The 12,515-nt window shown below is 44.5% G+C and overlaps 1 protein-coding gene across 2 annotated transcripts in view; it reads left to right on the top strand.

Annotated features, from left to right (window-relative positions):
• maml3 (mastermind-like transcriptional coactivator 3) overlaps window positions 1-12,515 on the top strand; it is a 128,158-nt gene that overhangs the window by 66,505 nt on the left and 49,138 nt on the right. The window contains exons 2-4 of one of the 2 annotated variants that reach the window (XM_030059287.1): window positions 3,218-3,322; window positions 3,434-3,964; window positions 5,867-6,829. In XM_030059287.1, the coding sequence (XP_029915147.1) occupies window positions 3,218-3,322; window positions 3,434-3,964; window positions 5,867-6,829 (1,599 nt within the window). Of the gene's footprint in view, window positions 1-3,217; window positions 3,965-5,866; window positions 6,830-12,515 lie in introns of both variants that reach the window. The other variant, XM_030059280.1, reaches the window with a different exon arrangement.

Here is a 12,515-nt window from a genome sequence, read left to right as displayed (position 1 = left end):
CAAAACAGGAAGAGGACTGCCTCACTCCACTGACTTGTATCATGGAAGTATTATTTTATAGGCAAACAAATCCACAGCCACATCCAGGTGCCGTCCATTCCCATGTCAGCTAGCGAGTGGGCCTGGAACAATCAGGCAGTGTTGCTCCTAGACATGTGGGGACCCTCGGCAAAAAATTTACCATGAGTAGATCAGTATTGCCAAAGATGAACAACCTTAAAAAATATTTCACCCTCTGAACAATATTAACTGATATTTTTTATGTTTTGGGGCAATTTTTCACAGTTTTCTTTTCTTGTAAATATTTATGATTGTCGTTATCTTCTGTTTTTTTTTTTTCTCGCTAATTTTTACATAATCCTAGCTAATTTCCCTATCATTTTCCCCCATGTTTCGAAAGAAATTAAGTAAATTTAAATGAGGTTTTTTTTTTTTTTTTTTTATTGTGGGGGCCCTATATTGAAGAAGGTGGGGCCCTAGGTGCTGTGCCTGATATGCAATCAGGATAACTACAGGATTCACCGATTCTCTGATTTATAGTTGCCCGTTAGCCAAAACATTTCCACTGCCAAACGCTGCACCTGTAAGACAAAAGTGGCTTGCTTGCTCACTTTAGTTGTAATGAAAATACTTGCCAGAAAACATATTTTTCCTAACCCATGGATCAGCAGCTGCAGTTTCTGATGCAAACCTGGGTATTAGTATTGAGCAAACTTAAACATTCAAAACCTGGTCTGCAAGTAAAACTGCATTACCAACTTAGCTGTGGCTAATATTCATCAGAAAAAAAATCTTGTCACATACAGATTAGCAACCACAGTTGCAAGCACACACTGGTACAGACTCTTGGCTAGCAAGACATTACTGAATGCAGACTATGACATGAACGAGTTGTGTGTTGTTAGCATCAGGCAAACGGAATGAATATGAAGCCTGATTTGCAAAAAACTGCTTTACTAACTTAATCTAGCTGTAGCTAAAATATTTGTTGGCATTTTATTTTTGATCAATATTTGCTGGCATTTTATTTTCAATCATGATTTTGGCCTCTAATGATTATGAAAACATGGTAATCCAGATAAAATGATTATTGTAGTGCATTCTGTTTCTCAGTGATACTCTCATTTGTCTTATATATCCACAAATCTGCTTTCACCCCTAAAAACCCAAAACCACTCTTAGCCAGGCTGTGGCATGTTTAGTTTAGCTCGCGCTGACAGGTTCAAGGATATCCACTATTAAAAAGAGGAGAGTTTTGTTTTGTTTTGTTTTTTAAAGTTCAGTAAATGCATGATGTTCCCAAAGTCACTGAGTAATCATGTTAAATAATCACCAAATCGTCGACCAACAACAAAAAAAAGTATACTTTTTGTCATAATTGATCTCTTATTCTGTGTACATATCTCCTTACCTACTATCTTCTAGGTGCAGTTTGTAGTGGCAGGATAGGGGGTGGGGCTGGACGGGAAAGTCTTTCATTGGCCACGTTTACATGCACACCTTATTCCTGTATTAACCGGAATATTCGCAATATTCCGGTTGCGCACGTGTCACGTAAACACGCACCGAACCCGATTAAGGTCATATTCCGGTTGGAGAGAATTCCGAATAAGCCCCCTGGAATATTCCTGTTCCAACCGGAATATTGGGGCTTGTAAACACCTTAGTCGGAAAACTCCCCGAACCGGAATATTCAGTCACGACTGCGCATGCTCGACTCACAAGGACTTCTGTGGCGTCTTCGTTGCTATGGTTACCTGCAAGCGGGGAAAACGGCATGGCGAACAGCAGCAAGAGCCAGGAGACTGCAGTCCACCTTCAGCTAATGAAAGACTTAAATATCACGGAGTATATCGATGGGAGAAAACATAGAAATAGCGACAGAAGAAGAAGAAAAAGTAGAATAAGACGAGGAAGACGACTTCTTCGTCTGTTTTTCCGGCAGACCAGACGCCTACACGCGTGCTGCTGCCCCCCGCGGCTGAGTGTCGCATTACGTCAGAGAGTGGAATACGCCGAAACACGGGGGCATGCCAAGTAACATGTAAACGGAATATTCCAGTTGCCGCGGCGCAGTTACCTTAACCGGAATATTGAGCCGAACCGGAATATGGTGTGCATGTAAACGTACTCATTGCAACAGCTGTCATAAAAATACTATCACAAAAGGACTGAAGGGGTCATCAAAATCAACAAGTTAAAAATTCTACTGGCACTACCTTTTAAATGCTGATGAAAACCCACATAAAGTTTATTTAGATAAAAAAGGCCTCCTATTAAAGGAATTTAATTTCCTACTTTGGCATGCATGCTTATATCTGTTTATAGCTCATTTATTCTGTTTGTTTTGCTTCATTTATTCTGTTTATTTTGCCTTTCTTTTCTCCGCTCTTTTCATCAGTTTTCCTCTTTCTTGCTTCAGATTTTCTCTCCTATCCCTCTCATCTCACTTTCTGTTTGCTGTCCCTCTCTTCCTCCTCTCCTCTCCCTCTCTGTTCTATGACAGTGATTACCCTAACTGCCAGCCATCGTTCTTTAGCACCCCGTTGTTATCTCGTCTGTGCCTTGACAGAGGCAGTGAGACTGTTAGGTTTAGCGGACTGTGAGGTGGCTGCCTAAATCTAACTGCAGGCTGGGGATTTAGATGGAACCGCTGCTCTGCCCATTGGCTGATGCTAATGATGGAGAGAACACTACAGATGGAGCAAGCCGCTCTTATGATCTTTGTGTTTCCCTCCCTCCTCTACAGAAAACCTGGCTGAATCTTGCCTGCTGGGGTTGCTAATGGAGAGGGCTGCTTTCCCTGTCTCCTCATTCCTTTGCCCTGCTTTTTTTATTACTATTATTTATGTATAAGAACACATATGTGTGTTTGGACATGTACATGTGCAAGTGTACAGCACACAGAATATATTCCATCTGAGAATTCACTGGGTGGCTCATTATTTCAGTCAGATTGAATCCATCCTGAAGGAACAATTGATTTGTCTTGGAACAACTTTGATTTTCAGTGCATCTCCTTATTCTCATCACTATCGTTGACGTGTGCACTGTAATGTAGATGCAATGAAGAAGCAGCCAGTAGTATTGATTTGGTATCTCATGTCGTTACCATCATTAGAAGCCTGAAAACCACAGGAAGTTTTCATAACGCTAAAATGTCTCATCTCTGGATCCCCTCCAGCTCTAATCCACTTCCTTTTCCTCTCTCCTACAGCTCCAGGAGACTGTAAAGAGGAAACTGGACAGTGCAAGATCGCCTCTCAATGGTGACCAGAACGGCATCTGTGATGGAGGAAACTACTCACCGACCACCAAACGGGTACGGAAAGAGGGCGCCAGCGGTTTGGACTCACTAACTGGTCTCCCCAACAACAACAACAATAACAATGTTCCACCCATCTCTCCCCTGCATCACCAAATGGACATTAAGCCCTTACTAGGCGGGCCCAATGCTTCAGCTGGCAACAACACTACGAACAACAACAGCAACCATGTGTCAAGTCGGCCACCAGATGAGCTGGGCAAGAACGGTGGCAGCCATCTCCCAGACATCAAGCTGAACGGCTCACTGGACCTGGAGGACGGCTTCAGCCTCCTCAAAGACCTGAAGCAGGAGCCACTGGATGACGCGGGCGGGATGGAGTCCTCTGATCCCCAGTCTCTGTCCAATCAGAACAAGCTGTTCTCTGACATCAACCTCAATGACCAGGAATGGCAGGAGCTGATCGACGAGCTAGCCAATACTGTACCAGAGGACGATATGCACGACCTCTTCAACGAGGACTTTGAGGACAAGAAAGAGGCAGAGTTCGGCCGGCCAACAAACAATCAGACACCAGGCCCACAAGAGGTTGCAGTGAATACGACAGCATCCGGAGGGGGGACGGCACCAGCAGCAGCCCTTCCTCCTCCTCCTCAGCCTCCACAGGGAGGCCCGCAAGTTCCCATGGGCTCACCGCAGGTCAGTATCAAGGACAGCATGGTGGGCCTTGAGTGGCTCAATCAAAATATCAAGTTTGTTCTCCTCATTTTTTTGTTATAGGTATAAGGATATTTAACAGCATGTAGCTTTGTGATGGCCTCTCTGTTCTGTTTATACCACCATATTCACAACCAAATTGACTCTCAAAACAAACATTTACAGTTAACAAGAGAAAGTGCTTATCACTACTTGATTTAATGAAGTGCTTTGCTCGTAAGCACCAGTTAAAATGCCTGTCATAAGTTGTGCCATTGGTGGTAATCATGTTGGGACTGAGTGGGTGAAATTTCATCGTTAGCTCAATTATAGACAGAGACAGGACATATTAGCAACAATCTCTAAACATCGGCATACCTGCTTGGCAAGCAGGAACAGCGTTGTCGCTTCAAGATGAAGTACTTTTGGATAGCTTGTGCACTCTGAAGTGGCACCGGTGCTTTGTATGCCTTAAGGGTTTCACCTTATGTTTAAGAAGTATGTATTATCATGAAACTACAGATCAGACAGCGTTCATCTGCAGAGTGTTAGAGGTGTTAGTGATGTTGTTGCCAGGGAGTATGGGTCGCATCCTCTGAAGGCTTATATTTTTTAAAATATATAGTTAAGAGTCACTGTTATTGTCTGTTTTATCACAGAATGTTGTGGGAGCCAGTTTTGGAGTTTGTATGATAAAATCACTTATGTGATTAGCGTACCTCAGAAATTATAGTTAAAGAAATTCTTAACATTAGAATAGCAGCTGATTAGTTCACATGTGTGTTATACATTGAGATTGTCTAGTGATTTTACCACACTAGTAAATGAGTAAAATTACAAATTAGATGCAGAGAAACGGAAAGAAAGTATTTTGAGGATGATGGCATTCTCTCTGGTCCTAAAAACAGAACTTGTCAAATGTTTTACATGTTTTGAAAAGTGCTTTATTTAGGACTGCTTTATTTAGGCCCAATTCAGTGTCCAACTATCAAATTAATCCAAAGCTTTCAAATTTGGTCTGTTTCGGAAACCGTATACAGATCTGCTTTCCGACTATAAAGGCTTATTTTTCTACAAATCCCATGTTATCTCTGAACAGGTCATCTGCTTGTCTTAACAATATGTTTCATAACTTGTCTTGTGTCTGGTCTGATAGCCTTATTACTTTGAAGGGACACATTATGAATTTTTGAACCAATCTCAAATGTCTTAGCAAATAGATTGGGTAACATATTTTGAATATATAGAAAAAGCATGACAAGATAATTGCTATGAATTGAAAAATTGATATTAACTTCACTTAATCACAATTTATACCAAGAGCTTATGAAAAAAGCTTGTATTCAGTTCAGTCAGTCAGACTTTATTTATGCTACTCATCGTGAACAATCAAATCTAATGTAATTCCTTTACATTTGAACAAAACAAAAGATGAAAAACAGGAAGTCTAAAACAGATTAAGAATTTAAAAAAGACAAAAGTAATAATAATAAAATGATATTAGATTAAACAAAAAAACTAAATATAAAAATAATCATTGTGAGAAAACATAAACGTAACAGGAATATCCTCAGATTTTCCTTTAAACTGTCAAGTGACACTGATGACCTCAGAGCCTCTGCAGGCTGTTTCAGGAAAATGTACAGGAAAATGGAGATGTACAGCTGTGTATCATCAGCATAGCAAAGAAAGCTAGTGGCAACATGTACAGGTTGAACAGTGCCTAGGGCCTAGAATAGAGCCTTAGGGAACCCCACAAGTTATATTGATGTTAGCTCTTAATATTGATTAATATTATATTGATATGGATGCTCTTGTATCCTAACAGGTGACTAATTGATCAGAACCAGAATCACAGTCGTCAGTCATTTAGGATTCTTTGTGTTTGATAACCCTACTCTGCAGGTCCGACCATCATCCTCAGGCCCTCAATTTGCCACTGCCGCAAATGGAACGCCTCCCCAGCAGCCTTTGCAGCAGTCCCCAGCAGTTGCCATGGCATCAGGTTCCCCATTACACAATTGTGTGGCTCGCTCACCTCAGACCCCTACCCAGGCTCAGACACAAGCTGTCCCTCGGCCTGGAAATGGGTTTATGATGAACCAAGGCCCAGGGGTGGGTCAGACAGGCACAGGACCTGGAGGGGCTGGTGTTCCTCCTGGAAGTCAGCCAGTAGGGCCAGTGACGCCTGAGCTCTCTCCAGCAGAGCAGCTGAAAGCCATGGCTGCTCAACAACGTGCTAAGCTGTTACAGCAGAAACAACAGCAGCAACAGGCAGCTAACTGGTCCCCTGCCGGCGCTCCAACCAGCCCATATAGCTCAGCTCCCTTTAACCAAGACAAACCCAACAGCCCTATGATGTACCCACCGCAAGCCTTTAACACGCCACAGGGCCCTCTTGTGGCTGGAATGACCCCCAACAATGGGCCCAAAGCCCCCATGAACAACTACCTCCCTCAGAACCACAACCCAATGGGAATGATGGCCCAGCAGCAGCCAAACAGCATTGGCCAGAATGCCCTCTCCAAACAACAACAACAACAGCAGCAGCAACAGCAGCAAACAGCAGCCATGTTGTCCTACAACAACACCAAACCGCTGAGTCACTTCAGCGGCACTGGGGTTGATCACATAGGCCAGAGGATGACTCCGCCCATGGGAGGGACCACCCAGGTCAAGAACCCTATGATGCCTCCCTATATTGGTGGAGGAGGAGGTGGGGGCCAGGGGGCAGGGCCAGGTCAGACCCAGGGGCCAATCCCAGGACAGACTGCCCACCTGAGTGAGGAGCAGAAGAGGATGTTGCTAATGAAGCAGAAGGTGTTGAACCAGAGCATGCCCTACAGCGCCATGCAGCCCCATGGGCAGGTAGGGGAACTGTCTAATACTCTCTATTGGCGGTCAGGCCGGGTCAGCTGAGTTGATTACATCGCATTATTGTTAAAATGTAGTCAATACTCTTTCTTTTGCTTTGGCTCAATGTGAAAATTCAGCTCAATCCAAAGTATGTTCAATTGTTCTGCCCCAGTTCCAGGAGCATTAAAAAATACTGGACTGTAAGATGAACACCAGAGAAAGCTGAAGAGATTACGCAGCTTTAAAAGTGCCCAATGTAGTTTCAGTTGAAAACAAAGTTTGTTTTGTTTACATTCACAATTTCTCACAAGAACACACTGTAATTTAGGCCTAATAAACATGCTGATTTCTGTCCTGCTGCTGACAACATTTGCGAAGCCTGACACTGGAAAATTTTGAAAGTTTCATTGTTTACATTGTGTATTATGTCACTGCTGTGCTCATGGCATACTGGAAGTACATGTTATGGGAGGAATGCAGGGATATCATGTTTCTAGTGTACACTCTAGTGCCACAAGTGGTCACAAACTATATTAGGTATCTTTAAGTACCATATTTTAGTGTTACAGAGCATTCAGCACCTGGCCTTGGAAGGAGAAAAAAACCCTTGCAGATTTTGTCTGTTAAAATCTTTGGGAAACTGAAGAGCTCTTCTGAAGCATTAGCTGTGCTCTCAGCAACAGCTGCCAAGTTCATACCAATTATCAACAGCCTGCAGTGGATTTCCTTCAAATTTCCTAGTTTTGCAAATAATTTGGATTTAGGATTTTTTAAGACACAAAATGACAGTAGCTCGAAAACAAAATAAAGACCTTTGGATATTTACACTGACAGCTGACCTGGAGTAAGAGAGAGATTACATAACATGGATTGCCATTGTATAAAAGTCTTACAGAGGTGTAGCCAGGGAAGGTAAAATGGCGGTAGTTGCCCCAGCAACAAGGCAGGGCTGGGAATAGGCATAGGAAAATGGCCTGTCTAGAGTGTATTGATGCCTCTGCAACACTAGCAGCACTGGTACCCCCCACCCCCGCCCCCAAACCCTCTATACACACACACACATGCACACACACCACATGGAACACCAAAGCTAAACGGCTTCTTAGCTCATATCCCCAATCTGTCACAGTTGACTGATGGCTGAGATTGGAGTGCTAAGCCAAGCTAGCTGCTGTCATTACCGCAAGCCCACCTCAGGCAGTTTGTTTCCCCGGCCTAGCAACCAGCCAGCCCACTCCTAATGCTACATTGGTTCAGCCAGGTGTCACTCCATCTCTTCACGAGGACGGATGATGTTAAGGAACTGTGGTGGGCTACACCTTAACAAATAAACACCTCCACAAGTGTAACCTCACACCCTAATGCCGTTGCTTTTGTTGTTATCTCATGGCCAGTGTATTACTTTCAATGCAGAGTGTGTGCTGATGGCGCACACGAGACAAGTACTTGTGGGTGCCGCTGTCGCTCTTTCTGTTGCTCTTTCTCTCCCACTGCCACCCCCCACCCACATGTTCATGATATGGCTACAGTCACCTCAACTCCTCCTCCCCCCCAGTGATCTGTGTCTCCTGGCCTGCTCCTCCTCTTTCCTCCCCCTCTCATCCCTCTCCCTCTCTCTCTCTCTCTCTGCCAGAGACACTCAGCACCAATAAAGGAGCAGATTTATTAAAATGGGGCCTTTGTGGCTGCTGCCTAGAGGGCTGTGTGTTTGTGTGTGTGAGCGTGACTACGTGCACATATGTATTTGTGTGTGTATTTTTTGGGGGGGTGGGGGGGATTTATTTGAGTGAGCAGAGGAGAATTGGAGAAAGGGGAGAGAGTAGAAAGGGATGTGAAGAGAAGAAAAAGAACGACTTAAAGGAGGAAGGCGAAAGCAGAGAGAGAGATTTATTTTCGAGGGAAGACGGAGCATATTAAAAAGAAAGTCAAGGGCCTGGAAAGACAGAAATTCGTGAGCAAGGCATAAAGGAGTGTGCGTAAAGGGGATGTAGAGGGAGTCAAAAAAGGTATAGAAGTGGAAAGCCAGACCAAAACAAAACAATAAAATTAGTCACAATTTCCACTAAGCTTATGAGAAGTAAAATAGTTACCTGAATAGAATATATTATCTATTCTACTTGGACCTACCATGGAATTTTAACATGATATTCATAGAATTGAGCATCGTAGTCTGAAATTGTTGAAATGCTCCTCACATCTGACTTTGTTAATACAGTGAGCTATTAGATGGAAGATTTTTTCATTGTGAAAAATAGTGTTTTTTATAAGCATACTTACAACATGCTCTAGATATGTGCAGACTGAAAGCAAGAACCACAGGCTATGCTGTGTCTCTTTGCAATATATTTGACCCCTGCCTCATTGGCAACCGAAGAGGCAGGCAAAGAACCAGCAGCAGTGGGTGGGCACTCGCGGTGTGGCAGTCCTAGATTGACAAGTCTGAAGTTAGTGCACCAGGAGAGAAACGGGGCGAAAGGTAAAGCTGAAAGTATGTTTTTTGGTGAATTTTGCACTTGTGAGATAAATGTAAAGACTGCAAGTGAAAATTTTATCAAAACTTGGCCAACATGATAGTTTAGTTGGCTTCAGTGCCTTGACTGATTCCAGGGCCAACAACCCAACATCTGTCCTGAAGTGTCCAGTGCTGTGAAACAGCAGAGATTCAGCCCTCAAACACACAGGTCTGTGGTACGGGAGTTGAGATTGAGGATGACACACACACACATACACACACAAAACCTGTATGGGTTGATATTATATATGTTACCTCTCACTCTGTCGCTAATGGGCCAGCAGCGTTGGATACCAGCACTTACTGCAGTGGCAAGAAAATCTAACCTTTAGAATTTTGGCAGCAGGTGGCAAACTGTGCATGCTCCCTCTGCTGCCACCGCCTCAGGTTAGACTGCAGAGAAAGCTTTACATTTCCAATGTTTCTCGAGCAGAGTTTTGAGTTGTGATTGGCTAAGAATGTTCCAAAAAGCTCAATTTCCACATGTGAATGTGCTCATATGTCCAAAATATAGGCAGTCAAAATAAATTCCACATTGGATCTTTAGATTTTGATGTAACCAAACTCGGATGGAGAAGCTAAGCTGGAGATCTTAGCTTCTGTAGTTAGACGAGCTGCTGGCATGCACATTGATTAAACAGACATGCCCTTTGAACGATAGATAGGCCACTACTTAACTGAATGATCTGTTTGTACAGTCCATTGTAATTATTGCTCTAACTTCTATTTGCCACAGTGTTGAAGCTGCAGTAGAAGCTGAAACAGTATGTACTTTACCAACGCCAGTATTAGCAATGCTCAATGGCCAATGCTCATTCTTTATGTATAGCGCCACAGATTTCATGACACATGACAACACCATTTTCTCTCTGCCGTAGATGATTAGTCAGGTTGTCTCTCTTAAGCTTTAGATAGGAGGTTGTTTTAGTGGGTTTAAGACAACTAGCTGAGACATTGTATTATTCTACAATTGATGTCCTGCAAGTGTAACTCCAGTTCACAGACACTGAGCCTCGGCTGCACTGCAAGGACTGAAGTCAAAAGCAAAGGCAGGGTGCTTTTCCAGGTAGAGAACTGCCTGTTAAATCTATTGATTATTGGCAGAGCTCAGCTGGCTAGGGAAAGGTGTGTTTGTGTATGTGTGTGCAGGTGTATATCATCAGTTTGTGTGTGTGTGCGTGTGTGCGGGAGCAACATTTGCAATGTTGATATCCCCCTGAGACTCACCGGCTAATGGTGTTTGTTTGTGTTTGGGTAAAGTAATATTAGCTGCGTTTAAATTCCGCTTTCTTTGTCTGCATTCGCGTATGTGCACATTAGCCTTTTGGCTTTTTTTGTGTTGTCTCACAGGTGGTGGCTTAAACATCTCTGTCTCCCTGTGTACCCTCCTCTCTCTCTCTCTATTTCTCTGTCTCTCCCTCTCTCTCCCTCTCTCTCTCTCTCTCTCTCTCTCTCTCTCTCTACCCCCCCTCTCCATTTCTCTGTGTGTGTAGGCTAATCCAGTTAGCAGCTGCTCAGGGAAACTTCAGCCTCGCTCCTCAAAAGCTCGTTAGTCAAGCTTTAATTGTTGCTCCCTCGCTTTGCATATCGCCATGACGCTAATTTATGCCCGTTGTCGCGGTTACCGTCGCCACGGTGGTGCATGTCTCATTGGAAGCAGCAAGTGGGAGAGCAAATGCGCGTGCACATGTCTGTGGAAGATGTTCTTGTGTGTGTTTTTTGCGGGTGACAGATGATGTGGTTGTCTGAATGTGTGTGTGTGTGTGTGTGTGTGTGTGTGTGTGTGTGTGTTTGAATGTTTGTGAAACGGATGTGGCTTGTTGCACAAGTGTGCGCACAGCTGCGTGAAGCTAGCAGCATGGGGGCGGGTCTCTCGGGTTATCTGAGTGATGATTGGAAGAGAATAGATTGACAGGTGTTGGCCTCAGAGGAGGGCTTCTGGTGTCATTCTGATAAATTGGAGCGGGAGGTTTGACAGTGTGTGAGTGTGTGTGTGTGTGTGTGATTACGTTGTCACACACTGACTGCACAAAGGAGCGGCGCCAGTGCTAATAGCCCTGTGAGTCACGACACCAGCCCCCTCACACACACACACACACACACACACACACACACACACACACACACACACACACACTCAACAAATAAACAGGCTCTGAAAAACACCCACAGGCATACACACACTCTCCTTCAGCCTTTCCTGCTCTCTCTCTCTCTCTCTCTCTCTCTCTCTCTCTCTCTCTCTCTCTTTCCAGTGGTTAAAGCCTGTCTTCTTTTTCATCCTTTTCTCCATCCTCCTCTACTGAGCACCCTGACCTCTGTAAGGTCTCAAGGGTGGCGGACTTAGCGTGCGCACACACACACACACACACACACAGGGAGCCAGTTTCGCAGGAGGTGCCTTACATATGCAGCCTTTTTTTACAAACCACGGAGAAAAAGAGAGAGAAGGAGGGATAGGCCAAGCGATCTTCCTCTGTCCCCACGAGCAGGAGATACTTTCCATCGCTCTTCTGCTCTCCCTCCCTCATGAACACCCCCTCCAGTCACACGCATACACACACTGAATCCCACTGTTTCTCACACTTCCATCTCTCTCTCTCTGTTTCTCTCGCTCGCTCGCTCGCTCACTCTCAGGCACACGTGTCAGGGCTTGAGCTGAGCTGCTCTCAGATCCTGTAGAGAGGCTCTGAGGAGGGGGGAAGGGGCATGGGTGTGTTGGGGGGGGGTCATGGGGAAGGCTGCCGTGCTCTGGTGTGTAATCTCTCTCTCTCTTTCTCCCCCCCCTCTCTTCTCTATGTCTCTTTCCCTCTGCTCAGACGCTTCCTGTTAAGACAAACACAAGACAAACAGCTCCCTCTCTCTTTCTGCTCCCGCTATCCACTCGTTTGTTACACCGCCTCTCCTCCCTTCCTAACCCTTTCTCCTCCGTGACCTTTATTTTCCTTTCTTGTCTTCTCTCTTCCTTTCATTTGCTCTTTTCTGCCTGCATAGGAAATGTCCTCTGCTGCCCTCCTCATCCTCTGTTCATTCTTCCTCCTCCTTGCATCCTTTCCTTTCCTTCCTTCCTCCTCCACCTCTCCTTCCCTCTACCTCCGCCTTGTCTCCTTAACCACTCTGCCTCCCATGAGCTTAGAGGGAGCTGTTAGTGCCGAGCTCCACTCCACTACACCCGATCAATAATCT

This window comes from Myripristis murdjan, chromosome 1 (genome assembly GCF_902150065.1).
Source record: "Myripristis murdjan chromosome 1, fMyrMur1.1, whole genome shotgun sequence".
NCBI lineage: Eukaryota > Metazoa > Chordata > Actinopteri > Holocentriformes > Holocentridae > Myripristis > Myripristis murdjan.
This window is presented reverse-complemented; position numbering and strand designations above follow the sequence as displayed.